This window comes from Ceratotherium simum, chromosome 27, assembly GCF_057802395.1.
Source record: "Ceratotherium simum simum isolate JZ-2026a chromosome 27, ASM5780239v1, whole genome shotgun sequence".
In the NCBI taxonomy this organism is placed as follows: Eukaryota; Metazoa; Chordata; class Mammalia; order Perissodactyla; family Rhinocerotidae; genus Ceratotherium; species Ceratotherium simum.
Genome location: NC_141926.1, coordinates 923815 through 950322, shown reverse-complemented (window position 1 = coordinate 950322; position 26508 = coordinate 923815). Strand labels below are relative to the sequence as shown.

Below are 26508 nucleotides of genomic sequence, written 5' to 3'. Positions count from 1 at the left end.
CCTCATTGGGGAGTGAGGGCAGCGCCCCGCAGTCCAGCTGACTCTCTGTGCGTGCCGCCCCGCCCCCCCACTCCGTCGGGGAGGAGAGCTCCAGGGACAAGGAGAGGCACGGTCACGCGTGTGGTGGGGCGATGTCTGCAGCGGTCGCTCCTCCCTGTTGCAGGACTGGGGGGCGCACGGGTGCTGCCAAGATGCTCCGAGGCGCCTGCTCCGCCCTCCTGCTCTGGGGCCTCCTGGGGACCCTCCACGCCCAGCAGCAGGTCATCGCACCTGACAACTCGGAGAGAAACAGTAACTGCCCAGGTACTGGCGTGTGGGCTGGGGCCGGTGTGGGGAGCAGTGGGGCCAGGTGAGGTCTGGGCTGGGTGGGGCGGAGCCCAGGGCCACCCACGCGCGCGGGGCCTCGGGACGGGACTTACGGCGCAGGCGCCGTGACTGGCCCCGTGTCCCCCAGAGAAGACCGACTGCCCCATCAACGTGTACTTCGTGCTGGACACCTCGGAGAGCGTCACCATGCAGTCCCCCACGGACAGCCTGCTCTACCACATGCAGCAGTTCGTGCCGCAGTTCATCAGCCAGCTGCAGGACGAGCTCTACCTGAGCCAGGTGGCCCTGAGCTGGCGCTACGGCGGCCTGCACTTCTCCGACCAGGTGGAGGTGTTCAGCCCTCCGGGCAGCGACCGGGCCTCCTTCACCAAGAGCCTGCAGGGCATCCGCTCCTTCCGCCGCGGCACCTTCACCGACTGCGCGCTCGCCAACATGACCCAGGAGGTCCGGCAGCACGGGGGCAAGGGCGTGGTCCACTTCGCCGTGGTCATCACCGACGGCCACGTCACCGGCAGCCCCTGCGGGGGCATCAAGCTGCAGGCCGAGAGGGCCCGCGAGGAGGGCATCCGGCTCTTCGCCGTGGCCCCCAACCGGAACCTGAACGAGCCGGGCCTGCGGGAGATCGCCAGCACGCCCCTCGAGCTGTACCGCAGCAACTACGCCACCATGCGGCCCGACTCCACCGAGATCGACCAGGACACCATCAACCGCATCATCAGGGTCATGGTGAGCTCCGCGGCCGCCAGGCGGAGGCAGAGCCCCGGGCGTCGGGGATGGGGCGGTCCCGAGCCTGGGATCCGCTCACCCGCATGGCCGTGGCCAGTCCACCGCTCCAGGCCTCAGTTTACCCCACTGTGAGTGAGGCCACGGAGCGGGGAAAGCCCGGGCAGGGTCCCATCCCACTCCAGGGTGCCGCGTCCCCCCCAAACGCAGAGCTGCAATGGATCTCCAGCTCCCGGCTAACCAGGGTTTCTCTCTCTGTCTTTTTGCAGAAACACGAAGCCTATGGAGAGGTGAGGGGCACTTGCCAGCCCTGCCAGCCCTGCCCTGGTCCTACCTCTGGGCCTCAGAGGCACTGACCCAGCAAAGATGATCACATGGCGCCTCCTCAGCTCCCTGGCGCTCCCAGGGAGCAAGGGAGGGAGACCCCTCTGCCTCGTGTTGGGCCTGAGACTCTTGAGTTTGGACAAAGGGCTCCTGGCCAAAACCAGGCTGTTTAAAGCCAGGAGGTCAGCATTAGGGTCATCCGCTGAGCACACGCCAAGTAGACGAGGATGGAGGTGGAGGGTCACCCTCCAGGCTGACAGGCTCTGTCCACCTGAGCCAGGCCAGGAGGAGAAGGCAGCAGCCAGTGGGGTGCCTAGCTCGGGGACCTGTAGCTCCAGGCCCCTGACATGCACCCGTCCCTGCGCGTCCCCAGAACCAGCCCATACCCGGGAAGGGTGCACCCCACTTAGCTGGGTGCCTACATACATGCCCTTCCCTAGAACAGCCGCTCACAACACAGCTGAAGACACAGGCACTGGAGATGCTGGCCGGCAGCTGTGTGAGCCCTTCTGCCATCAGTCACTGCTCAACCCTGCCCCCTTTTCCACACCTGACTGGAGCGCTGTGTAGACCCCCGAGCCTGTGCGTGGTGGGCACCTCCTGAGTCTGCTCCTTCACCCAGCCCCACACTCAGGTGGCCCACTGCCCAGCAGGCTGCAGGCCTGCGCAGCTGCCCCCCAACCTGGGCCTTGTCGTGCTGGCCTCACGCACTGCCACCTGCTTCTCGTTTCAGTGCTACAAGGTGAGCTGTCTGGAGATCCCCGGGCCCCCTGGCCCCAAGGGCTACCGCGGACAGAAGGTAAGATGCCCAGACCACCATGGGGCCCCCACCGCTGGGATGCCCCTGACCTGTAAAGATCTGAATAGAGGGCCAACTGCATCTCGAGTGAGCTCAACACTTCCGACCCTGGAGGAGCTAAAATTCGATTTTTATCCGCTTCCTCCTACATTTTGAGAGAAGTAGGAACACTTTTTTCTATTATTGAGATTTGCCATTAAAATACTTGTGAAATAGGGGCCAGCCTGGTGGCGTAGTGGTTAAGTTCACGTGCTCTGGTTCGGCGGCCTTGGGTTCATGGGTTCAGATCCCAGGCACGGATTTACACACCGCTTATCAAGCCATGCTGTGGCAGCATCCCACATACAAAACACAGGAAGGTGGGCACAGATGTTAGCTCAGGGCCACTCTTTCTTCCTCGCCAAAAAAAAAAAAATACTTGTGAGGTAAGCAAGCTGCTCGTGTACGTAGACAAAACGTGACACGTGACTCCTGGGGTGTGACTGCAGGCCCACACAAGCACCCACTGCTGTCGCTCACCAAATAAGCGGGTTTTCAGGGTCTGGTTGGCCCTGTATTTCCCAGCAACAGAAGTGTATAAAACGGAATTCACTACCAGAGCATCGGAAACACCAGTAATTCATGTCAGAAATTACAAAGAAAGGCAGAGGAGGGGAAAGAAGCCTCTGAGGAGATGAGACACGGGGTTTGAAAGACAGTCCAGAGAAGGTCGTTACCAAGTAGGTTCGTGTTTTCTTCTTCCTAAATTTGGAAGAGAGCTGCCTAGACCAGTAGGCTCTAGACACACATCTGCCAGGCCTCTGGCCAAACGCTCCCACTGCCTCCCTGGCCTCTCCAGTTCTGGGGGCAGTGCCACGCACCACAGCCTGGGAATGAATTTGCCACTGGAGGCAGCTTTGGCCACCACAGCAGGGCGGTGACTGATGGGTCCTCATGGGGGGGGTCACTGGAAGCTGCCACAGGGATGACCGTAGTTAGCATCTGAGGGGCAGCGAGTGTGGCAGTGGACACACAGGGACCCCCAAAACAGGGCCCAGCAGTTCAGAAGCCTCTGCCCGCCACCTGCTTCCTGTGTTCTGTCTACCTTCCTTTCCTCTTCCTGGCTCTCCAACCCTCCTCTCCTTCCTCCTCTCTCCTCTGACCCCCCTCACCTCCTCCCCTCTTCTCTGCCCCTCTTTGCACTGAAATTAGAAGTATATTAATAAATAGATGCATTTACTTACTAAAGTTCTACGTTATATAGTAAAAACTTTAATTCCAAGAAGTATAACCTTTCAAGAGTTTTTTAAAGCACTGATACGTGCAGGTTAGTGAGTGGCCCCCAGGTCCAGAGGAATTGACATCAGGGTGTGAGGTGTGGGTGCGGCCCAGGCCGGGTGCTGCTGCAGGGAGGCCACTGCGGGCCTGTGTGGGCACCCCCACCCCCGGGGCTGCTCCGGCCGCATCTTGCAGGGTGGCTTCTCAGAAAGCTGTTGGTCAGGGCTCATAGAAACAGGGTCAAAACTGGCCCTGGCCTGACAGAGGCCACAATTCTCAGTGGCAGCTGACCCGACTCTGTGCCATCCCGATGTGATATCATCGCCTGGGTGGGACCAGCGACCTTGACCACGCTGCCCCCAGAACTGTCACTCTTCCACCTCCAGGAGCCAGTGACAGGGTCCCTGGAAGCCCACCCCACCCCTTTCTGCCTCGGTTTACCCTTTCTCTGTCATCTGCTTTTAGGGCGCCAAGGGCAACATGGGTGAACCTGGAGAACCTGGACAGAAGGGACGACAGGTGAGTGTTCTCCGCCCCCCCACCCCGTCCGTCGGCCCCTGTCCCCGGGTCCCCTGGGATTATACCCACGGCTGTATTCTTCTTCCACAGGGAGATCCAGGCATCGAAGGCCCCATTGGATTCCCAGGACCCAAGGCAAGTTGCTGCCCTCCCCGCCCCGTGGCTGGGGACGTGGGACTGGCCAAGGGCTGCCTGGCTTCAGGTGGACTGGCCAACGAGTCAGGATGTGTCCAGCCCAGCCCACCCTCCCCACCACTGACCCAAGGACATGAAGCGCCTCAGTATTTTGAACATCGTCCCCAAACCAAGTGTCTGGCCTGAGCCCTGGTCACACCTGTCACCTGAGACTGGCGACACCTGCTCTTCTTCCCTGGGCCCACAGGGTCCAGGTGCACACGCCCCATAGTAATGCTGCTTTTCTTCCCTCCCAATCTCAGGGTGTTCCTGGCTTCAAAGGAGAGAAGGTAAGATTCCCTCCCACGGCCACCACAGGAGCCGCGGCCCCAGGCCCCTCAGCAGCGTCATTAGCGAGCCTGTGGTCCCTGCTGGGGACACAAGACGCAGCTTGCCCCCATGGGGGCCTTGTTCTGGGCTCCTTGTGGCCCTGTGTGTGGTCTGAGGGCAGACTCGGGCGCCTGGGGCAGCAGGGTCTGTGATGCTGAGTTGCCAAGCTAACGCCTGCCTTTCCTCCTGCACAGGGTGAATTTGGAGCCGACGGGAGGAAGGTAAGCCTGGTGGGAGGGCTAGGCGGGCAGGCGCCCCCACTTCCTGCTGCTCTAAAGGGATGACCATCAGGGCTAATGGAGTCCCCTCTTCCTTCTCCCTCCAGGGCGCCCCCGGCCTGGCCGGCAAGAACGGGACAGATGGACAGAAGGTAGAGTGCCTCGGGCTCTGTCCCCGGGGCTGGACTGGGGAGCGCGTTGGCAGCAGTCCTCATGTTGAGGGAATGAGCAGAACCTCCTCAAGACTCGCAAGTCCTTCCTTGGGGCTGGCCTGTGGGCCCCACTGGCCACTGCCCTAACTTGTGGCTTGGGCAGCCCCAGTTTGCACCTGTCCAGTGGACGCAGGACAAATAAAAACATTGCGAGAGCAGGAGTGAACGTGTGCTTCTAAAAACCAAAGCCCAGCCTTGCGGGAACTTCCCAGCCTGTCCTGCAGAACCCGCAGATCTGGTCTACTGGCAGTTCACATGTCACACTTGCACACACATACACATATCACACACGCACACACGTCACACATGCACACACATCACATGTGCACACGTCATGAGTGAGTGCACATACATCACACATGCACACAGATGCACACACATCACACGTACACAGTTGCATGCGCATCACACATGCATACACACATACATCACCCATACACACGCACGTCAGGGAGGGGCACTCTGGACACTTGTGCTCCGGTCCCTGTCCTGGAACTCACTCCTGCCTCTGCAGAGCTGCCACCACACAGTCGAGCCGTTGACACATGTTCGCACAGCTGTGTCCGTTGCGTGTAGCCTGGCATGGACTGCGCCTGCCGTTTGCACCTCTGTCATCGGCATGTGGGCTGTCCTCTGAATGCCCCTCTGACGCATCTTCTGCTCCCCTCTCCTCCTTCAGGGCAAGCTGGGGCGCATTGGACCTCCTGGCTGCAAGGGAGACCCCGGGGATCGGGTAAGCGTGGCTTTGCGGTCCTCATCCACTAAACCCCGAGCTCTGGGAGACGCCGGGCGCCAGGCGGGGTGGGGGCTTCTGGGTCAGGTCGAGGGCGGCTGCTTCCCAGAGTCGTGATGGGCTCTGCATGCGGGTGGCTTGTCTGGTCGTCCTGCCCAGCTCGGTGGGTCCTGGCAGCCGAGACCCAGGTGGAGCATCCAGTCCGGAAGATGGGGCGCTGGTCTGCCTCCCCCACATCAGCCGGCCCTGGGCTTAGGGGAGAAGCCCAGGCACCGCTCTCGGCAGGAGCCCCCGACAACCCCTCGCCCTTCTCTCGCAGGGACCCGATGGGTACACAGGGGAGGCAGGCAGCCCCGGGGTGCAAGGAGATCAAGGCGCCAAGGTAGGCAGCCTGGCCAATGCAGCGGGCTGGCAGAGCAGATGGGGTCGCCACTGCCCGCAGCCATCTCTCCACAGCAGCGCCGGCCTCTGGGGGTCACCTGGGCTGAGAAGCCCAGCGGGGAGGGGCCTGTCTCTGAAAACGGGGAGAGGGCCGTGGGGGGTCCTGCCCCAGGGGGATCATGGGGTGCCCTTGCCCAGGGCTTCACCAGCTCACGTCCACCTTGGGACCGTGTGTCCCAGCTCAGGAAGCTCTGCAGTGCCCGAATGGCCACAGCGACAAGTTCACCCTGCTGCCAGCCCTCTCGGGGCCTCCCTGTGGAAGGCTCTCAGGCGCCTGTGGGGGTTCTGCCCTCTTAGGCCACCTGGCCTGTCACTTTGTCCCTGCCTGCATCCCCTCCCTTCCCCCAAGAAGCCCTGTCCTCAGACAGGGGCTGTCCCATCAATTCACCTGAGCAACTGCACGGGGGCCCTTCCCCGAGGAGCACTCGGGAGTGATGCATGCTCGGCTCACCGGCTGGTGCCAGGTCGCATCAGCAGCCGCCGCCGGCACGTGGCGTCCCGCAGGCTCTGCGGACGGGGCGGGGCGGGGGGCGGGGGGGAGCTTGTGCCCTCAGCCCCGCAGCGTCCTGCCCCCCTGTCAGCATCCGAAGGACACGAGGCTGATTTCACCAAATCCTTCCAGGGGGACCCCGGCCGCCCAGGACGCAGAGGGCCCCCGGGAGAAGACGGGGCCAAAGGAAGCAAGGTAAGTGTGCTTGCTTGCCCACCAGCAGTGCCTTCTGGGCCCACGGACGTGGGTGCCGGCCCTGTGCCCTGAGCACACCGCCCGCCTCTCCGTCCCCGCTGCCAGAAGACCAGGGCACCCCACGTGCCAAGGCGACCACAGTCCCACCAGACGACAGCAGGCCCGAGTCCAGGAGTGGCTGGGCCGTTCCCTCTGGGCCTCGTGCAGGTGTGGCCAGGCCACCTGCCGTGGCTGAACGGCTCCCTCTCTGCAGGGCTATCAAGGCAACAATGGATCTCCAGGAAGTCCCGGTGTGAAGGGAGCCAAGGGCGGGCCTGGGCCCCGAGGACCCAAAGGCGAGCCCGTGAGTCCACCCACAGCCCCCACTGCTCACACAGCCCCGGGGTCCGGGGCCCCTCCCGCAGGACCGCCCCAGCACGCGCCTCTGGGCCTCTCTGAGCCCAACATCCTCCGGCTTCTCCGAATGGGCCCCTGCGTCCCCCATGCAGCCGACACGAGGAAGGGCCACTGATGAGTGCTGGCCGGGCTCAGCCATACCCCTGCTGGAGACTCAGCACCCATGATGTGGCCCAGAGTCCCCATCTTGCCCCCCCAGCAGGTGCACACTCTGTGGGTCCCGCACGACATCCCCAGGTGTCCTGCCATGGGGGGAGGGGGCCCAGTGCCAGGGCTGATCCTCAGAGGGCACACCCCGAGGCCTGGCTTGGCCTGGAAGTGAACCAGTGACCTCGCTGACAGCCGGTCCCAGCCGGGTCCCAATCACATCAGCTGAAACGCCGCCTCGACCCCAACTTACAGGCTGACCAGGGACCCCTCCCGAGGTTTCCTAAATCCTTGGCTGGGACAAAGCCGACCCCGCAGAGGAGGGCGTCTAGGCTGAGGCCCTCTGGAGGGGCCCCCAGACCCCAGAGCCAGAGTCCTCATGGGGCTGGCAGAGCGTGGGGTCCCCGTGTGGCCCCACCATCAGGGACCCCACCCACATGCCCGTTCTCTGCAGGGACGCAGGGGAGACCCCGGAACCAAAGGCAGCCCGGGCAGCGATGGCCCCAAAGGTGAGAAGGTGAGTGTCCTCGTGGGGGAGCCGCGGGGCGCCACTAGCGTGTCTGTGTCTCCACTGGGGTCTCACCATGGTGCCAAAAGGGCCCCAGTGACAAGAGACAGCCACCACCCCCCAGGGTCCACCCAGAACAAAAGCGACCCCCAGGGCCATCAGGGGGCATTTCCTGGGAGGTTTCCTAAAGCAGGAGGCAGACAGGCCATCCCCACCCGTGTTCCCTGCTGGGGTTTCTGGGCAGAGTGTGGCCAGTTCCACGAGTGCCATGCACAGCTTTGAAGGCTGTGCACTGCTCCACCCCACAGCACCCCATCGCAGACACACATGCTCCTGTAGCTGGTGTGGGGTGCCTTTGTCTTTGTGGCAAAATCCTAGGGCTGCCAGTTCCCTGTGAGATTTGGGTGAAGGGCTCGAAGGAGGGGCTTCTTCCTGGGAGAAGTGAGGTGGTCCCTGCTGTGCTGTGCGAGGCCATGCAGCAGGGCTGTGGCTGTTCCAATGGGGTCCTCCTCCTGGGAGCTAAGTGACCCCCCCCCACCTCCCCTGGAACACACTCACTAACCAGGCCTTTCCTCACAGGGGGACCCTGGCCCTGAGGGGCCCCGGGGCCTGGCCGGAGAGGTTGGCAGCAAAGGAGCCAAGGTAAGTGGGCCAGCGGGCAGGAGGGGCTGCACCTGGGACCCCTGTCCTCCCCTGCAGACCTTGCCAGGGGCCACTGTGGTCAGGGCTGAGGACCCAGGCCAAGCCAAGGACCTCCTGGAGGGCAGCAGACCCCCGGACCCTGCTGACGCCCACAGTGATTGACAGCGGGGTCTCTGAGGTGTCTCGTCCCCTTTCTCTCCAGGGAGATCGTGGCTTGCCTGGACCCAGAGGACCCCAGGGGGCTCTCGGGGAGCCCGGGAACCAGGTCAGTGGCAGGACCCCTGGGAGAGCCCCTTGGCTCTGGGGCCCAGGCCCCTCACTGTCTTTTGACCCCACCATCCCCCCCACCCTCCCTTGCCATTTTGGTCCCCCTGTCCTCGTGCAGGATGCTGTCCCCATGCAAAGTTGGGCAGCGGGACAGGGGCAAGGGCCCTGTGCACTGAGGGGTCCAGCTTTACCAGGTGGGGGATGGCGAGGGACAGCAGGTGTGGGGCCTGGGAGCCAGTCAGTGACCATCAGGACACCGGCCCCCACAGGGCAGCAAGGGAAGGTGGTGGTCAGAGCTGGACACAGTCAGTCCCTGTCTGTGCCGACTCCCCACTTTCCCTCTGACCTCAGGGATCTCGGGGAGACCCCGGTGACGCTGGTCCCCGTGGAGACTCGGGACAGCCTGGCCCCAAGGTATGCCCCCTCCCCACCCCTGAGGCTGTCCTCGGCTCTAGAGTGAGGCTGCCTGGAGTGCCAGGCCTGGCCCTGTGGCATGGGAGGACGTCGGGGGCCAGGCGGCCCCCATGTTCCCACCCTGGGGGTGGCTTGTCCTTCCCAAGCCCGGGCCCGGCACGCAGCTCCTCCCCAGGGGCCCAGCCCCTCCGCCCTCCATCCATGCTACTGACTTGGTCTCTTCCTTTCCCACTGGACTCTCCCTGACCACTGCCCATTCTCCAGGGAGACCCCGGCAGGCCTGGATTCAGCTACCCGGGACCCCGAGGAGCACCCGTAAGTCCCGCGTGGCCAGGGACTCAGGGGAGGGGGTGGGCATTGTGGGGAGGGCCCTGAAGGTTCCCCCTTGTTCCCACGAAGGCCTCCTCCTGGGGGCAGGGCGACGGTGAGGAGGGGGCACGGGGCCAACCGTCGGGTGCTGGGGCAGGTCCCTGAGAACCGTCTCAGATGCAGCACAGGCGGCATGGTGTTGGCCGCAGCATGTGCAGCTCTGCACAGACTGTAACCACAGACACCGCCTGTGAGGGAAGGACGGGGCCGAGACAACCCAGGCCCCGGGGGAGGGAGCCCCCTGTCGGGACGGGAGTGCGGTGGCCGCACCTGAGCCCCCTGAACCCCAACCTGTGCTTGCTTCCAGGGAGACAAAGGCGAGCCCGGCCCTCCTGGCCCTGAGGTATGTAGGGGGCCCCACTCCCGCGCCCGCATGCCTGCCCTCGCCTTCCCTCCCAACCCGGGCTGAGCTCTGGGTGGGAGAGGCCGCACACTGGTCTCTCAACCTGAGATCCGTGGCTCCAGTGCCCGAGAGGGCTGCCATCTGACCCACCCGGCGGGACCACCAGACACAGGTCCTTCCTGATGGGGCCATACTCGTGTCTGGCAGAATCACCGGGAGTCTGGGGTGGGGGAGCAGCACAAAGCCCCCAAAAGACACCCCTTCCCCCGGGCTAACTTGTGTGTCTGTGTCTCAGGGGGGCAGAGGCGACTTCGGCGTGAAAGGAGCCCCGGGGATGAAAGGCCAGAAGGGCGAGCCTGTGAGTACCCTCATCACCCTGCGGTCAGGGGGCTCTGGCCTGAGAGCGGGCAGGGGGCCCAGGGCCGTGTGCAGGAGCTCGATGTCCACTGGAGCCCACCTACCTCTTCCCTCTGCAGGCAGATCCTGGTCCCCCCGGTGAGCCAGGCCCTCGGGGGCCGAGAGGAGCCCCAGGACCCGAGGTAGGTCAGTCGCCGGTCCCTTTGGCCCTCCGGCCTCAGCCCTGGGCCAGCCGGGCCGACACGCACCCCGAACCTCTGGGCTCTGCCGGTGCTGGGACACGGGGCCAATGTGCGGGGTCTGGGCCCTGACAGCGGTCGCCTCTCACTGTCATCCTTCCTCCTCCAGGGAGAGCCCGGACCCCCCGGAGACCCCGGCCTCACGGTAGGTGGTAGTCGGGGTGGAATCAGTGTCCTCCTCCCTCCTAAAGTGGAAAAGCAAGGGCAGCAGGGATGAGGTCAGCAGGGGTGAGGTCAGAGGGCAAGGTCAGCAGGGGCAAGGCCAGAGGGTGAGGTCACTGGGGTGAGGTCAGCAGGGGCCCTCAGACTCCTGCAAAAGCACCTCCTCGGCTTATCACGAGCTTGCTGTCTGGGCCGGGGCTGACCCCGCTGTGTTGCAGGAATGTGACGTCATGACCTATGTGAGGGAGACCTGTGGGTGCTGCGGTGAGTCTCAGCCCCTCGTGACCCCCATGTGGTTGGTGGTGGAGCTGGGCCACCATGGGGCCAGGACACTGTGTCCTTGGGGGCTCTTGTCCAGGGGTCAGGGTCATCATCTGGGTCCCACCCTCCCCCTCAGGGTCACTCTTTCCCACTGTGCACCTGGCTGTGCGTCCCTGGGGTCTGGGGGTGTCTCCCGGGGCCTGGGGTCAAGACACGCCCCCACTCGCCCCCACGCTGACCCCGAGCCTGGCCCACAGACTGTGAGAAGCGCTGCGGCGCCCTGGACGTGGTGTTCGTCATCGACAGCTCTGAGAGCATCGGCTACACCAACTTCACGCTGGAGAAGAACTTCGTCATCAACGTGGTTAACAGGCTGGGCGCCATCGCCAAGGACCCCAAGTCAGAGACAGGTCAGCTGCGCCCGCGGCTGGGGGGGGCCGGGGGCTGGCGTGGCAGGGAGGCGTCAGGCCCTGTTCGTGACAACAGGGGGTCGGGCAGGACACCCCAAGATCCAGCCACAGAAATTCCAGGACAGGGTCTCAGCTTTGCCAAGGTCCCCAAGGCCCCATATGAGGGTGGCGAGCCGTGTGGGGTCGTGACGGGGAGGGGCCAGGCCCTCACGACTGCTGTGGCCGGCACAGGGACCCGCGTGGGCGTCGTGCAGTACAGCCACGAGGGCACCTTCGAGGCCATCCAGCTGGACGACGAGCGCATCGACTCGCTGTCCAGTTTCAAGGAGGCCGTCAAGAACCTCGAGTGGATCGCGGGCGGGACCTGGACGCCCTCGGCCCTCAAGTTCGCCTACAACCAGCTCATTAAGGAGAGCCGGCGCCAGAAGACCCGCGTGTTCGCCGTGGTCATCACGGACGGCCGCCACGACCCCCGGGACGATGACCTCAACCTGCGGGCGCTCTGCAACCACGATGTCACGGTGACGGCCATCGGCATCGGCGATATGTTCCACGAGCGGCACGAAAGCGAGAACCTCTACTCCATCGCCTGCGACAAGCCGCAGCAGGTCCGCAACATGACGCTCTTCTCCGACCTGGTGGCCGAGAAGTTCATCGACGACATGGAAGACGTCCTGTGCCCGGGTAAGCAGCCACGCCCCCTTGCCTGCGCAGCCCTGGTCCTGGCGGTGGGGGGGGGCAGGGTGCTGGGCGTCTGAGGGCGGCTGAGGGAGCCCAGCCCTGCCCTGGCCAGCAGAGGCTGACAGGACCCCGCCTCTTCCTCTCCTCTAGACCCTCAGATCGTGTGCCCGGACCTTCCCTGCCAGACAGGTAACGCGGGCGCCACAGGCCCCCAGACTCCAGCAGCCGGGGCCAGGGGAGGAGGGGCCTGTGCAGGGGCCCAGGAAGGGGGGCCTCTCCCGAGCGACACACCCTCAGACTCCCGTCTCAGCCCAGACCAGCCAGTCTCCACCCCAGGACCCCAGCACATCTGAGGAGGGGGAGCCCTTCACTGTCCCCACCCCCCTGTCACATGTGGAGACAGGGTGCTGCCCTCTTGGCGCTGCTCTGGGCTCTCGGGCCACTGGTCTCGAATGCAGATGCTCGGCCTGGTCAGCTGAGGTGCTCGGGCCTTGTGGTCCCCACCGCCCGGGAGGGACAGACACTGGAGGGCTGCCCGACTCCCACAGGCTGGAGCCCTGGATCCAGTCAATGAAACGGCTGATTGAAAAGCGTCCGGGAGGTGAACGCCGACGGGCACACAGTAACCGGCTGACGCGCCTGCTTCTACCCCTGACGGCGCGGGCTTCTCTGGGAGCAGACCCAGCTTGCCCGGAGGGCCCATGCCTCCCGCCAGACGAGGTTGCACTTGTATGCGAGGCTGGAGCACAGGGGTGCACAGAGCCTGTCCTTGAGGGGACCCCCAGGGGCTGAGAAGGGGCAGGACGGGGTCATCCACACTCTACTGGGCAGCACAGTGACTGGGGCCATGGAGCCCACGCAAGTGCCCTGGGGGCACCAGGAGCAAGCCCCCTCGGCAAGCCTTGACCCCACCTGCCCGGGTCCTGCAGCCAGGGGACCCTCCAGCTGGGACATGGGCACCAGGTCTGTTTCCTCCCAGGAGCGTTGAGGCAGGGACCCCAGAGCTGGCTGTGGGAGGCGAGGCCGCCGTGAAGGGGGACAGGGCCCAGCTGTGTTGGCAGGTCCAACAGAGGATGCAGACAGGAAACCGTGGGCCGCGGAGCATCCACATCTGCCCGTGAAGCCAGCGTTTCCTGGGCTCACGTGTAGGCTCCTCCGGGGCATCAGGTGGGCTCCTGGGCAGGTTCAAAGGCATGAGGTGACTGAGGAGAAGAGCCGTGGGGAGTCGGGGCAGGGTCCCCACATTTGTGCTGATGGGGAACTTCCAAGGAAATGCTCGTCGAGGTTCTATCACGACCACGCTACGGCCGTCGGCGAGCTGTGGGGTTCCCATGGGAGACGGCCTGGGGTCCCCAGAGTCAGCTAGGGACTGCTGTGTGTGGTGCCCGGAGCCACTGGAAACCCAAGGTGCTGGCCTGAGAGCATCAGCCCTGGGCTGCAGCCGCCCTGCCAGGCGCGGGTCCTCCCGGGGTGGGGTCCCAGGGTCAACTGGCCCCTCAAGGGCAGGAACCAGACCAGCCCCTGGTGCCAGGGCCCAGGAGGGCCCTGTGCCCTGCCCCGTCCCTGATGTTAGCAGGAAAGTTGCGAGTCTCTCACTGCTGGGCGTGACATCAGCTGAGGCTGTTTGTGGAGGCTCCTTGTCAAGTCGGGGACCGTTCCCTCCATCCCTGGTTCATGAGAGTGATTATTGTGAGTGTGGGACCTTGTCACACGCTTTCTCTGCATCCGTTGGTGCGACCGTGTGGCGTTTCATTGTTAGCCTGTTGACGTGATGGATTCCGTTAGCTGATTTTCAGATGGGGAACCAGCCTGCAGACCCAGGATAAGTCCACTTGGTTGTGGTGTGTACGTTTTTTATGTGTTGTTGGATTCCATTTGCTAATATTTTGCTGAAGGTGTTTGCATCGATGTTCACGAGAGCCCTTGGGCTGTGGTATCTTTCTTGTGAGGCCTTGGTCTGGTTTTGGTGTTAGAGTAACGCTGGCCCCCGGGGCCCGCAGGACCCGACAGGGAAAGGGAGCAGCCCCCCTGGAGACCCTCCCCACCTTCTCCTAAATCGTCCTCCTTTAAAATGACTAGAAATTTCCCAGCAAATTAGATGCTGTGCCCAGAGGGGGAGGAAGCAGGCGTCACTATAGAAACCATCGCCTTGACATGCGTGGACCTGGCATTTCGGGGCTGCAAATAGGTCGCTGGGTGGACACTGCCAGCTCTGCTGTGGCCCTTACCTTCTGGGCCAAATGGCCCTGTCCACCCGGAGCCCCAGCCACGCCTGGGCTTGGACCAGGCCAGGGGGCGGCTCGGTTGTGCCAGAACCACAGAGCGTCAAAGAGAAACAGATCGTATGCATGGATAGGTCCTGCAGCAGGGAGGATCCGGGGTGAGCTGAGCTCGGCTTCTCCAGAGGAAGGCAGGAGACTGAAGGCCAGTGCTGAAGGGAGGGCACTGAGGGCACTGGGGGCCGTGGGGCCAGCCCCCTGGGTTGCTGACTGCACTTGCCCAGGGGAGAGAGAAGCTTCTCACCTTCAGGACAGGAGGCGGTGGTGCAGTCGGAGCACGGCGCCCACGGAGTTGGGCCCTGACCTCCCGCGTGTCCCCCAACGGGGACTGGGAGAGGGAGTGTCTATACTCAGAGTTGCTCCCAGGCCCCGGAGGAGACAGTCTGGGCGGTGGAGGAGTCGCGTCTCAAGGGCAGAGAAGAAGTGATAGTGGCAAGCTAACGTCCCTGCTCTGAGGGGTCCAGGGCCACCTGCCGACACCAGGCTTGGGCTGGAACAAACAGGAAATTCTCCTGGCAGTGCTGAGCATTTTAAGGGGCACTGGGGTCATCGCGGGCACTTGGCCATGAGCTGTCAGCAGCCGCACTGGTGTCTGGTCGATCTCACTGCGGCTGTTTGGCCATCAGTCCTGTGGTTCCCAAGGCTCATGGCGACCCACAGGCGCTTCCGCTCCCCGGCTCCTCGGCAATGCGCTCTGCCGCTGGCTCCCCCGGCCCCTGCTCAGCTCTGGCGCCCCGTGCCTTCGTTGGGGGCCGTGCTTCCCTGCCTCCTCGCCGACCCCACGCTGAGCTAATCCTCCTTCCTCGCTTTGGTCCTAACTCGCCTCCGAGGAGAGAGGCGCCTTGCTCTTGGCCGAGGAGGGCGCCGGAGGCCCGCTCACGTGGACCAAGGCCCTGATGGCCTTCTCTGGATGCCCCGCAGATGGACCGTGGCCCGGCGGCGAGTCCCCGGTCACCTTCCTCCGCACAGAAGAGGGCCCGGACAACTCCTTCCCCAAGACCATCCCCCTGATCCAACAGTTGCTAAACTCCACGGAGTTCACGCAGGACCCGGCCGCCTACTCCCGGCTGGTGGCCGTGCTGGTGTACACTGCCGAGCGGGCCAAGTTCGCCACGGGAAATGAGCGGCAGGACTGGATGGAGCTGTTCATTGACACCTTCAAGCTGGTGCACAAAGACATTGTGGGGGACCCCGAGACTGCTCTGGCGCTCTGCTGAAGCGCAGGCCGCCTGTGTGCAGAGATGGCCAGAAGTGCCCCCACCCAGCTGTGTTAGCTCCCTGGGGCTGCCCACTGTACATGGGGGGCTCAGGGCAGCATGGATCTGTCTTCTCCGTCTGGGGCCGGAAGTCCAAAGTCTAGGTGTCACAGGGCCATGCTCCGTCTGGGGCTCTGGGGAGGCTCTTCCTCCTCTCCCGGCTCCTACCTCTGCTCCGTGTCACGTGGCCTCCCCGCTCCTGTAGCCTGATGTCTCTGCCTCTCTTGTAAGGACACTTGCGGAGGCATTTAAGGCCCGCCAGGTAACCCAGGATAGTCTCCCCACGTCAAGGTCTGTGATTTGATCCCATCCGCAGAGTCCTTTTTTGCCATACAAGGTTGATTTCACAGGCTCCAGGATTAGGACGTGGTGCCTTTTGGGGGGCCCTTATTTAGCCAAAAAGGGAAAGGGAAGAGCAGAGCCTAGTAAACAACCGCACAACTCCCAACTTAACCTCCCACCTCTGTGCCCGCCGTCACTGTGCATTGTCGTCGGCCTCCCGGTGATGCATTGAGGAAAACTCCCCCAGACCAGCTGCCCCCGCGCGTCCGTCTCTGCTCCTGGGGACCTGGAAGTCCAGGGGCACCTAGAGAACTTGCGAGACGTTTTCTGCAAGTTCCAGCTGCTGAATGTAAAGCAGAAGCTGCTCTTCGTCTGCACTTCCGCCCAGATAAGCTACATCATTAATAAGCTCCTTAGAGACAAATCTCTGCCAGAAACGCCCGCTCCCTCTGCCGGCCGCCCAGCACCCGGGGAGTGTCCTTCAGATGCTGTGAGCACCTCGTAAACATTCTATAAAGGCTGAGAAACCAAGATCGTGGATGCGTTGCTCTGGTCGAGTGTGGTGCTGGGGTGACTTGCTGCTGGCTGGGGCTGGACCGTAGCCGTCGCTGCGCAGGTGGCCACCCGGAAGCCGGGTCCTGGGCTCAGGCCCTAGTTGTGGTGCTGCACCTCAGGATCTCCTTCCCAGTGGGATCCCCGCGCTCCTGGGGGTTGGCACACCTGGGCTGTGACCAGAGGCCTCTGCACCCACGTCCAGGAGTGGGGCCTGTGGGGCTGAGGAGCTGGAGACAAGCAGGGAGAGCAGCCCCATCCCTACCCATCCCCAGTGGTGATTAGAGTTGAGGTCTTGGGCAAGGCCACAAGGCAGGGCCTGGCTGTGTGGCCGTGCTGGGTGGGCTGTGTCCCAGCCCGTGGTCGCATGAGTGTGGAGAGCTGGTTTTCAGGCTGGGCCGTGGCATCCATGTTCCCCAGAGGCCCAGCCTCAGCCCTGGCTGCAGCCTCACCCCCACGCTGTCTGGCATGTTCAGGGCTGGTGACCACCAGATGGGGACAGGGGTCTCCTCAGGTGACAGGGAGTCACCTGGGCTGCCGCAGGGGTCTGGCCATACCTGTGCCACTGCCCACCAAAGCCTTGTCCAGTTGGAGTGGACGTGGGCTCCTCTTTCCGATGCTCCGAGGCCAGTGAGATGTGGCCCAGCCAGTGCTCTGGGACAGGGAAAGTGAGGGAGTCACAGCCGGAGGTGGGTCCTTGCGTCTGGGGGTCTTCAGGGCTGGGGGTCTTCATGAGGTCTTTTTACACAAGTACAAATTGATGACAGCCCCCTGCCCCTCTCTCCCAACCCCACTTCCCACAGATCGTGGCCCTTTTGGGGGTATCCAGTTCTTGGGCTTTATGGACCCCTTCCCACCCACAAGGGCCTGAGGAGGCCACTGGGCAGAGATGGTGCTTGGATGGTGGAAACGGGCCCCTCAGCCCTTGGCTTTGGGGTGGTTTCCTGCTGGGATGGTTATGTGTCTGAGGAGATGGGGTGGGATGCTGGACCCCTGCCCAGCATGGGTGATTTTGGGTGCAGACCCTCCCAAGCCCCAGTGTCCATGTGGCTCCGGTGAGCAAGGGTTGCATAAAGAGACGGAGCACAGCAAATGGCCAGAGTGGGCTTGGCCAGAGCGGAGTCTGGCCTGGGCCGTGTGTGGCCACAGAGGGGCGCGGCCAGGGAGGGGCCAGGGCAGGGCCGTGGGGGCCTCACCTGGATCGCCCCGCCCACCACCCCGTTTGCCCCCAGAGCTGTACGTGGCCCAGTGCACGCAGCGGCCGGTGGACATCGTCTTCCTGCTGGACGGCTCCGAGCGGCTGGGCGAGCAGAACTTCCACAAGGCGCGGCGCTTCGTGGAAGAGGTGTCCCGGAGGCTGACACTGGCGCGCAGGGACGACGACCCGCTCAACGCGCGCGTGGCGCTGCTGCAGTTCGGGGGCCCGGGCGAGCAGCAGGTGGCCTTCCCGCTGACCTTCAACCTGACGGCCATCCAGGAAGCGCTGGCCGGCGCGCGCTACCTCAACTCCTTCTCGCACGTGGGCTCGGGCATCGTGCACGCCATCAACTACGTGGTGCAGGGCGCGCGGGCAGGGGCGCGCCGCCACGCCGAGCTGGGCTTCGTGTTCCTCACGGACGGCGTCACGGGCAACGACAGCCTGGAGGAGGCGGTGCACTCCATGCGCAAGCAGAACGTGGTGCCCACCGTGGTGGCCGTGGGCGGCGACGTGGACGCGGACGTGCTCTCCAAGATCAGCCTGGGCGACACGGCCGCCATCTTCCGAGAGAAGGACTATGACAGCCTGGCGCAGCCCGGCTTCTTCGACAGGTTCATCCGCTGGATCTGCTAGTCCCCCGGACCCCAGACCCCGCCTCGTGCCCTCCGCCCCACCCTGGCCCTTTAGTTCCCCCGCACCCGCGGGCGCCGTCCTCCTGTCCGTGGTGCTGCTCAGACCCACCCAGAGGTCCTGCGCGCTGCGTGCGGCCTCGGTCTCTCCATGTGTGGTGTGAAGTCAGGAGGACCTCGCCCACCCCCAGCTGCTCCCAGGGATCCCGCAGCCCTGAGCCCGAGCCCACGGCCCCTCCTCTCTGTCTCCCACTCCCTGCGTTCCACGCCATTCACGGACCTCAGAAACTTCCCAGAGCCACTCCAGCGGCCAGCGCTCCAGACCTGCATCCACAGGCCCCTTGTCCCCTTGGCCTCCCTCAGCCCAGCCTCATCCCAGGACTCGCATCCACCCCTCCAGCCCCTCCAGCAGCTCTCTGAGCCTGCCCCCTCCCAGCCCTACTCTTGGGTCTCCCCTTCACCTCTGGGGTTAACCTGCCCCAGGTCAGACAGCTGTGCCAGCAGGCTCAGCATGTCCGTGTGTGCACACACCCCAATCCAATAAAGGCTTTGAACCCCCTCCTGCTCCCCAGTTCTATGTGTCTGTGCCCACCAGGGACCCCCTCAGGGCAGCCAGTGGGACGCTCAGCCCGTTCCTATGCCCACCAGGCTTCACCATACCCCCAGGGCCCCATCCCCCCCACTTGCCCTGTGCATGCAGTGGTGCCCGGCCTGGCCTCCTCTCTTAGGGGCAGGTGCTGCCTCCAGGCGCTGGCCACCCACACCATCTCCAAGTGCACAGACTGGACACCTCAAGCGTGGAATCCACCCTGTCTGGTCGGCTTTGGGCTGAAAAGGATACTGCTTGATCGATGAAGTCTCTCTCTATCCCCAAACCAGAGCCAACGTGCTTTAAGAATGTTTGTTGGTTTGTATGAAAATATTCTGTGGACAGATAGATAGATTCTTTTTTGCTCTGGCAACTTCAGTGACCTTCTGTTCAGACCCCCGGGTCTGAAGCTCGCCCTCTGGGAAGTGCCGTATTAAACCACTGGTTCCCGCAGGCAGATGCTCTGCTCCTGTTGTTACTCTGTGCTAGGGCTGCCACAGCCGAGTGGCTTGAACCACAGAGATTGCTTGTCTCGTGGTCTGGAGGCCAGAGGTCTGAGACCAGGTGTCGGCAGGCCCGGGCTCCTGTCGGAGGCTCTAGGGGAGGATCTGTTCCAGGCTCTCTCCAGCTCCTGATGGTTCCTTTGACTTCTCAGCATTACTCGATCTTCTCGAGGCGTTCTCCCTGTGCATGTCCGTGTCCACATTTCCCCTTCTTACAAGGACACCAGTCACTACAGGTTAGGGCCCACCGTACCCCAGTCTGACCTCATCTCAACTAATTCCATCTGCAAGGACTCTATTTCCAAATAAGGTCACATTCTGAGGTACTGGGGGCTAGGACTTCAACATGTGAATTTGGAGGACACAATCAGCCCAGAACATGCTGACACCTTGCTCATCCCCTTTTGGGGATGATGAACTCATTTTGCGGTATTTCCAGCTCTCTTGACATCTGCCTACACAGCCTGCAGCTGGAGGGCAGGGCTTCAAACCAGTGTTTTCTCTTCCCCTGCCTCCATTTCCCCTCGCCCCAAAGAACCTACAAAGTGCCAGCAAGAGAAAGAGAAGAGGCCTCAGACAGCAGCGCTTGCCTGTGAACTTCCTGGGGTCGGGGTGGGGGAGGCAGAGGCCCCTCCCTCCACACACCCCGAGTTCTGCCCACTGAGCCCTGCCCAGGTCCACCTCTGCAAGGGAAAGGACGTCCCTCTCTGTGACACCGGCCCCTGTGTGTTCAGCTCTGACCCTCAGGAGGCGAGAACATCTGTCCCTTTCGAAGGGACTTATGAGATGGATAAGCAGGTGGGTGGGGCTCTTTGAGGGTGGAGGCCAGCTCCGAGACCCTCAGAGTGCTCGCCACACTGGTATCCGAAGAGTTCTCTGCTGGGGGCCCCAAACTCCCCCAAGGGCAAGGGTGCCAACCCCCTCTCGGGGCTGCCCTCTGAGCCCACATGTCTGAGGTCCAGCCCCAGCAGGCCCCACCTCCCCAGCCCTCAGCTCCTCGGAGGGACCCTCAGACACACTGCCTGCCATGTGTGATGTTTGAGTTAGGATTCTGTGACGGTTTCATACAGGACCTTTCACTCCATACACACTGGACACCCTCAGAGCCTCTACCATGGCCCAGTTGGTTGGGCCCCCTGCTCTGCCTACTCATCCCCACTGGGTCCCGCTCGGACATGTTTCCTGTCCCCTGAGAGAAGTGGACATGAGTGAAGGAGACTCAGCAAAGATTAACCCAGATGGGCTTGCCTGGGGCAAAGGTCACAGAAGGAAGTCAGGGCAGACAAGGCACACAGCAGAGTGGCCACAGAACCCACCCAGGAAAGCGAGGGGTGCCAACCACGAGGCATCACCAGCATATAGTGTCCAGGAGTGGAGGTCCCAGGTCCCTGTGAGAGCCCAGGGAAGTCCCCAGGTCTCAAAAGTGTGCACAAGGCCATGGGTCCCCTTACCCAGGAACAAGACACTTACTCTGTGACCTCTGAGACACAGTGTACAAGGTGGTCCCTTGGCCTGAGTGGATGTCATGCCTGTCAGTCCCACTCCCAGCAGGAAGGACAGATCAGACCAGAGTGATCCAGGTCCTCAGAGTCTCAGTGAGGGGCGTGGACCAGCCATGCTCCCATTTCTCAGAGTGGCACAGCCCCTCACTAACGTCCCCACACTAATGTCTCCTCACCAGGGTTCCCTCACCAATGTGCCCACACCGACATCCCCTCACCAGCGTCCTCCCACTAACGTGCCCTAACTAATGTCCGTACATAACATCCCCTTACCAACGTCCCCTCACCCACACTAATGTCCCCACACTAATGCCCACATTAAATGTCCCCTCCCTAACATCCCCCAACAGCATTTCCACACAAACATCCCCTCACTGATGACCCTCACAAACGTCACCATTCTAACGTCCCCACACTAACGTCCCACATTAACCTTCCCTCATTAACATCCCATCACAAAAGTCCCCTCACCAACACCCCACACAAATGTCATCTCACCACTATGCCCTTATAAACATCCCCACACCAATATTCCCTCACTAACATCCCTCACTAACGTCCCCTCAATAACATCCTCTCACCTATGTCCCTTAGTAACAACCTGTCACCAACATCCCTCACCAATGTCCCCTCACTAAATTCTCATCACCAATATCCCCACATTAACATCCCCTCACCATTACTCCCTCACTAATGCCCCCTCAATAACATTCACTCACCAATATCCCCTCACTAATATCCCCAACTAACGTCGTCTCACTAGTATAGTCTCACTAACGTCTCTCACAAATGTCCCCTCAACAATTCCCTCACCAACATCCCCACAGCAACATGCCCACACCAACAGCCCTCACAAACATTGCTCTACCAATGCGCCCTCACAATGTCCCCCACGAACATTCTTCACCAAAGTCTCCACACCAATATCCTCTCACTGTCATTCCCTCAATAATTTTCACTGACTAATGTCCCCTCATTAACGTCTCTTCACCCATGTCCCTTCACTAAGATCACCACACTAACATCACTTCACCAACATCCCCATACTAATGTCCCCTTAACAAAATCCCCCACAATGTCCCCTCACAAACTTCTCCACACTCATGTCCCCTTCCTAACATCCCCCCAATTATGTCCCCTCAAAATCATTCCCTCAATAACGTCCATTGCCAACCTCCCTCACAAACATCACCTCACAAACTGGCCCTCACAAATGTCCCCACAATAAGGTCCCCTCACCAAAGTCCCCTCTCCTACACCCCTTCACCAACATCCCTCATACACATCCCCTCACCAACATGCTCTCACTAATAACCCAAGGCTAATGCCCACCTCCTGACCCACGAAATGGAAGGGGGAATGTAGGATACTCCCAGGCCCATCCCGTCAAAGCGGGTCCCAAATGACAGCCAGACCATCCAACTCCTCTGTGCTCCTGACGTAAGGGCCATCTCCCTTCCCCGGCCCCAGGACTCACCTCCTGGTAGCGGTGGACAACCCAGTGCTCAACACGCTGGGTCATATCCCACAGCAGGCTCCTCCAGGGAGGCCTGACACTCGGGCAGACCCCTGCCGTGCCGCCTGACAGCTATGCAGGGCCGCATGGGGGCTCCTGCTCCCTGCATCTGGGAGAGCCCATGTCCTCCGTGGTCACCGAGGAGAAGGGGGACGAGGAGGCCCCCTGGGCACACACTCAGGACCAGAGGCTCAGGGCTAGGCCGACCTTCGGCCCCACGAGCACTCCCCAAACCACTTGGACTCTGGGGAGCCAGACCCAGCTCCGCTCAGCGGCCTTCTCTGCACCTGTGTCTGCAGCCCCGACCCACGGATGGCACCCCCACAGAAAATTCCCAGGAGGAGACAAGGTGGAGAGAGCTGAGCAGGAGCTTATCCTCAGGGCAGCAGGGCCCGCAGTGAGGGGACAGCTGTGGGGCGCGTGGCCTCACAGGCCCCTCACATGCTGGGTGGTGGGGGTCAGCCGAGCTGCCAGCCCTGGAGGGCAGTTCCTCAGAAAGAGCCGGCACCGCCGGGCAGGGCACTGCCCCAGCTGAGTTTTCCTGTTGGTGGTGTGACTTGGCCTCTGCTCTCCTTTGCCCGGGTGGTTTCCCTTCCATTCAGCCTCCTTTCCTCACGCCCGTCCCTGGAGAGGCCACAGGGTCATGAGGCCACAGAGGCCACAGAGCGCCCAGCAGCTCTCCCACAGCGGCTCCCAGTCCCCACAGCCACCTGCCTCCTAGAGGCTCACCTGACCTCAAGGGCCAAAGAAGCTGCCATCCTCCCTGCCCCGAAAAGCTCACCTGCTTGCACCCCTGGACCAGGGCTGGCGGCCGGCAGGGAAGGGTCCATGGTCTTCCCAGGCCCCCGGGAGGAGATGTTACCGTAAACAATGACACCTACCCAGTCCCTGAGACCATGAGTGATGAGGGAAGGGGGCCCAGTGCTGGCCCAGCCTTGGTCACAAGGAGTGGGACAGATCCAGCTCACAGTGGCCTGGGTCCAGTGTGGGTCTCCAGAGGCACTGGGACAAGAGGAAGGAGGTGAAGACGCCAGCTGGACGCCTCCTGGGGTCGCTGAGCAGAGCCCGTAGAGCCTGTGCCAACGCTCGGGTCGCAGCCCAGCTCCGACCTGAAACCGTGCCGAGCCTCAGCCTCTCCACCCATAAAGCCCAGGGTGGGGGGCGGCTGATGGGGAGCTGAGGCCAAGCCTGTGGGATGAACCCAAGCGAGGCACATGCCCTGGATCGGGGAGGCCCTTGATTAGAGTCAGCTCCTCTAGCCAGGGTCGGCAGCACACGGTGTGTCAACTCCTCATTTCCTGAGACCCCTCTGCTCCCAGTGTGACCCCCACTGGCCTGCTCGATCAGCAGGGGCAAGGGAGACCCTGGGTGTGTTTCGTATGAAGTAGTACTCCATCATGCGTTTGTTGCCAGCAAATTCAAGCCACAAGGGAAGAAATACAGCCAAGGTACTGGTGACCCTCCCCCTGCAGACCCTCCCCCAGAGTCACCACGGCTGGGAACCCCCAGGAGCTTTCCTTGCATTTGCGCACACGCACGTACACGTGCTCACACACATGCACACGTGCATGCAGACAAGCAGACTCACCACACACGTGCACACACTGGCTCTCTCCAGGGTGCGCCAGCCTGTTCAGTTTGATTTGTAGGAGCTTTTTATGTTGGTCAATGATAACTCTTTGCCTGTTACAGGGGTTGGATTTTGTCTCCTTCCAATAGGATTCTTGTCATTTCCCTGGGTTAGGATGTCTTTTACCAGAAACAAGTGTTTAAGGTATTTGGGGTCTCCCCTTGCTTAAGAAGGATGTACTCTCGAAATTATTTTCTTTTAATATCCTATATTGTTGTCTAGTAAGTACATTCATACTTTTTGTTTTTTACGTGTAAGTAACCATCTGGAAAGAATTTGAGGGTGTGGGGCCACAGCAGGCGCAGCTGAGGCAGGAGATGCCCCCAGAAGGAGCTGGAGGCTGGTGGGTGTCAGGACTTAGTCTCGTGCTCAATAGAGACACAGGCACATGAAATGACCCCAGAAAAGGAGGTAGAGCATCAATGACGTGAAAAGACGGCCGGCCAACCTCAGAGAGAACAAAAGACGTGAAGCCACAGGACGCTCACCTTCCACCTCTCAGGGCAAAGGCCCCAATTTGACAACATGCTGTTGGGAAGCGTATCAGTCAGCGACTGCTCTGTAATGACCAGCCACACAGTCTCACGGATGGATGGACAGTTAGCATTTATTCCACTCATGGACCAACCGGGGCAGCTCCACTTAAAACTCTGGGGATCGTCTCAGTCCCGACTCACACCGTGGGGCTGTGGTCAGTGGGGAGGCTCCACGCCCTGTGCGTCCATTCTGGGGCTCAGGCCGATGGCAGCAGGCGCTCAGCAAAGGTGTTCTGGGGGTGGAGGTCAGAAGCCCCCAGAGGGGCAAGCAGAGACAAGTGAGCCTCCCACGGCAGGGCAGGCACTGCGTGCTGTCCCTTCAGCCCACATCCCATCAGCCAATGTGAGTCGTGTGGCTGAGCCCAATGTCTACAAGCCGGGGACACACTCCACCTTCAGTGCTGAGAACTGGGACGTGGGGGACATGGGGGGACATGGGGCACGCAGCAGCACAGCAGCTGGGAAGGCGACGCTGCACGACTCAGCAGTTCCAACAACCGTGTGAGCCTCACACAGGACTTCAGCAATGCCAGAACCAGACACGACCCACGCGTGCACCAGCAGGTATAAACAAAGCACTTTCCCTGCAGGGAGCACGCGGTCACCCCACACCCCAAGGAGGACGGGGACTCGCACAAGGAGGATGGGGACTCGCACAGACGGTGCTGAGGGAGGCAGCCAGACACCAGGCGGGGAGCGTGCGAGCCCTTCATTTAAAAGTCAGCTAACAGAGAACACTGAACCCTTGTGCCTGGTGGCTCTACAGGAAAGCAGGGGTGCGGTCGCCATGGGGCAGGGTTGTGGGGGTCAGAGGTCAGGAGGATTCCATGATGGGGAGATGGCCTCCTAGGACACACTTTGTCACAAATCGTTGAGCTATCAGTCACTGTTTTGAGCACCTTTCTGAATGTGTCTTATATTTCACAGTGAAACGGTTAAGAAAATACAGGGAAAAGTACAACATATGGTAAATCGGAGTCTCGAAACACTGAGACATGGGTCTCAGGCCACCTCATGCAGTAGAAATGCAATTCAGCGTATAACCTGCTCTATTTGTGGAGTGAAGGAGGAATTAAGAGTTTATATCCACACGTGTTTGTGTCACATAAACAAACACTACAGGGCACAAAAGAGGGGGTTCAGTGATTTCAGGAAGAGGGTACGACGGGGGCCTGGTGGGACCGGGTGGCGAGGCTTCTCCACAGGACTCGCTGCATTATCCTGGGCTTGTACTGCATCCCAGCATGGCCTATTTGAGAAGACGAAACGGAAACCTCCACCTGCAGCTGGTGGTGACTGGTTCCCCCACAGCAGAGCCAACCCTCGCTCACTCATGGCTCGAAGCTGGGCCTCCCCAGGTGTCCCCCACCAGGGTCGGACCACTGCAGCCCACACCCCACTGCACACCTCCTGCCCTTCTCTCCTGGGAGTCCCCATCCAGGACCCCGTGGCCCTGCCTCCGTCACGGCCATCACGCTTGGCTTGGTGGCACCTGGACCTGGGGCTGCCCGGGGCGGGGCTCGGTCTCCACTTGCTGCCCCAGCCCTGGGGCTATCACCAACACCCTCCACCCCCATCCCTCCCGCCCAGGCCCTCCAGGGGGATGTGGCAGAAGGCAGAGGGGCCGTGGCCAGGAGATAGGAGAGCCACCCCCCGGGGACCCCCATCATCAGGCCTCAGCCCCCTGAGCTTCCACTGGGAGAGAAGTCAGGGCCTGGCACACGGCACCCACCCTTCCCAAGACCCTGGGTCCAAGGCTTCACCCCCTCCCAGCCAGGACATGGGAACTTGGCCCAAGTGTCCCTGTCACCTCCCAGGAACTCTCGGCTCACCTGCTCCTCCTCATCCTCGCCTACCCCGCGAGTAACTGGGACCCGGCCACCCCCCTTCCCCACCTCCCCCAGATGCTGGCCCACCGCTTCCCTACCCATCAGGGAGTGCATCCCAGGATGTGAGGGGAGGAGCCCTGCTGTCCCCGTGGGGATTTCTGTCCCATGCATGACCCAGAGGCCACCTTGCTCCAGGCACCCTGCGCTGAGTGACCTGTGGCCAGGCTCAGGCCCTGGTGGCATCTCACACATCTGTGGGACCCTGGAGC

General features: G+C 62.1%; 1 protein-coding gene across 2 annotated transcripts in view; it reads left to right on the top strand.

Moving 5' to 3' along the window:
• COL6A2 (collagen type VI alpha 2 chain) overlaps positions 1 to 19003 on the top strand; it is a 34532-nt gene extending 15529 nt beyond the window's left edge. Inside the window, exons 2-28 of one of the 2 annotated variants that reach the window (XM_004429676.3) lie at positions 164 to 303; positions 455 to 1053; positions 1320 to 1340; positions 2108 to 2173; positions 3896 to 3949; positions 4040 to 4084; positions 4387 to 4413; positions 4648 to 4674; positions 4779 to 4823; positions 5563 to 5616; positions 5936 to 5998; positions 6680 to 6742; positions 6996 to 7085; positions 7740 to 7802; positions 8373 to 8435; positions 8638 to 8700; positions 9054 to 9116; positions 9381 to 9431; positions 9793 to 9828; positions 10124 to 10186; positions 10305 to 10367; positions 10534 to 10569; positions 10805 to 10850; positions 11105 to 11257; positions 11489 to 11941; positions 12089 to 12127; positions 17540 to 19003. In XM_004429676.3, the coding sequence (XP_004429733.1) occupies positions 192 to 303; positions 455 to 1053; positions 1320 to 1340; positions 2108 to 2173; positions 3896 to 3949; positions 4040 to 4084; positions 4387 to 4413; positions 4648 to 4674; positions 4779 to 4823; positions 5563 to 5616; positions 5936 to 5998; positions 6680 to 6742; positions 6996 to 7085; positions 7740 to 7802; positions 8373 to 8435; positions 8638 to 8700; positions 9054 to 9116; positions 9381 to 9431; positions 9793 to 9828; positions 10124 to 10186; positions 10305 to 10367; positions 10534 to 10569; positions 10805 to 10850; positions 11105 to 11257; positions 11489 to 11941; positions 12089 to 12127; positions 17540 to 18138 (3057 nt within the window). In that variant the 5' untranslated portion in view covers positions 164 to 191 and the 3' untranslated portion in view covers positions 18139 to 19003. Of the gene's footprint in view, positions 1 to 163; positions 304 to 454; positions 1054 to 1319; positions 1341 to 2107; positions 2174 to 3895; positions 3950 to 4039; positions 4085 to 4386; positions 4414 to 4647; positions 4675 to 4778; positions 4824 to 5562; positions 5617 to 5935; positions 5999 to 6679; positions 6743 to 6995; positions 7086 to 7739; positions 7803 to 8372; positions 8436 to 8637; positions 8701 to 9053; positions 9117 to 9380; positions 9432 to 9792; positions 9829 to 10123; positions 10187 to 10304; positions 10368 to 10533; positions 10570 to 10804; positions 10851 to 11104; positions 11258 to 11488; positions 11942 to 12088; positions 12128 to 15138; positions 16971 to 17539 lie in introns of those variants that run through there. The other variant, XM_004429677.3, reaches the window with a different exon arrangement.
• Positions 19004 to 26508: the final 7505 nt, after the last annotated feature.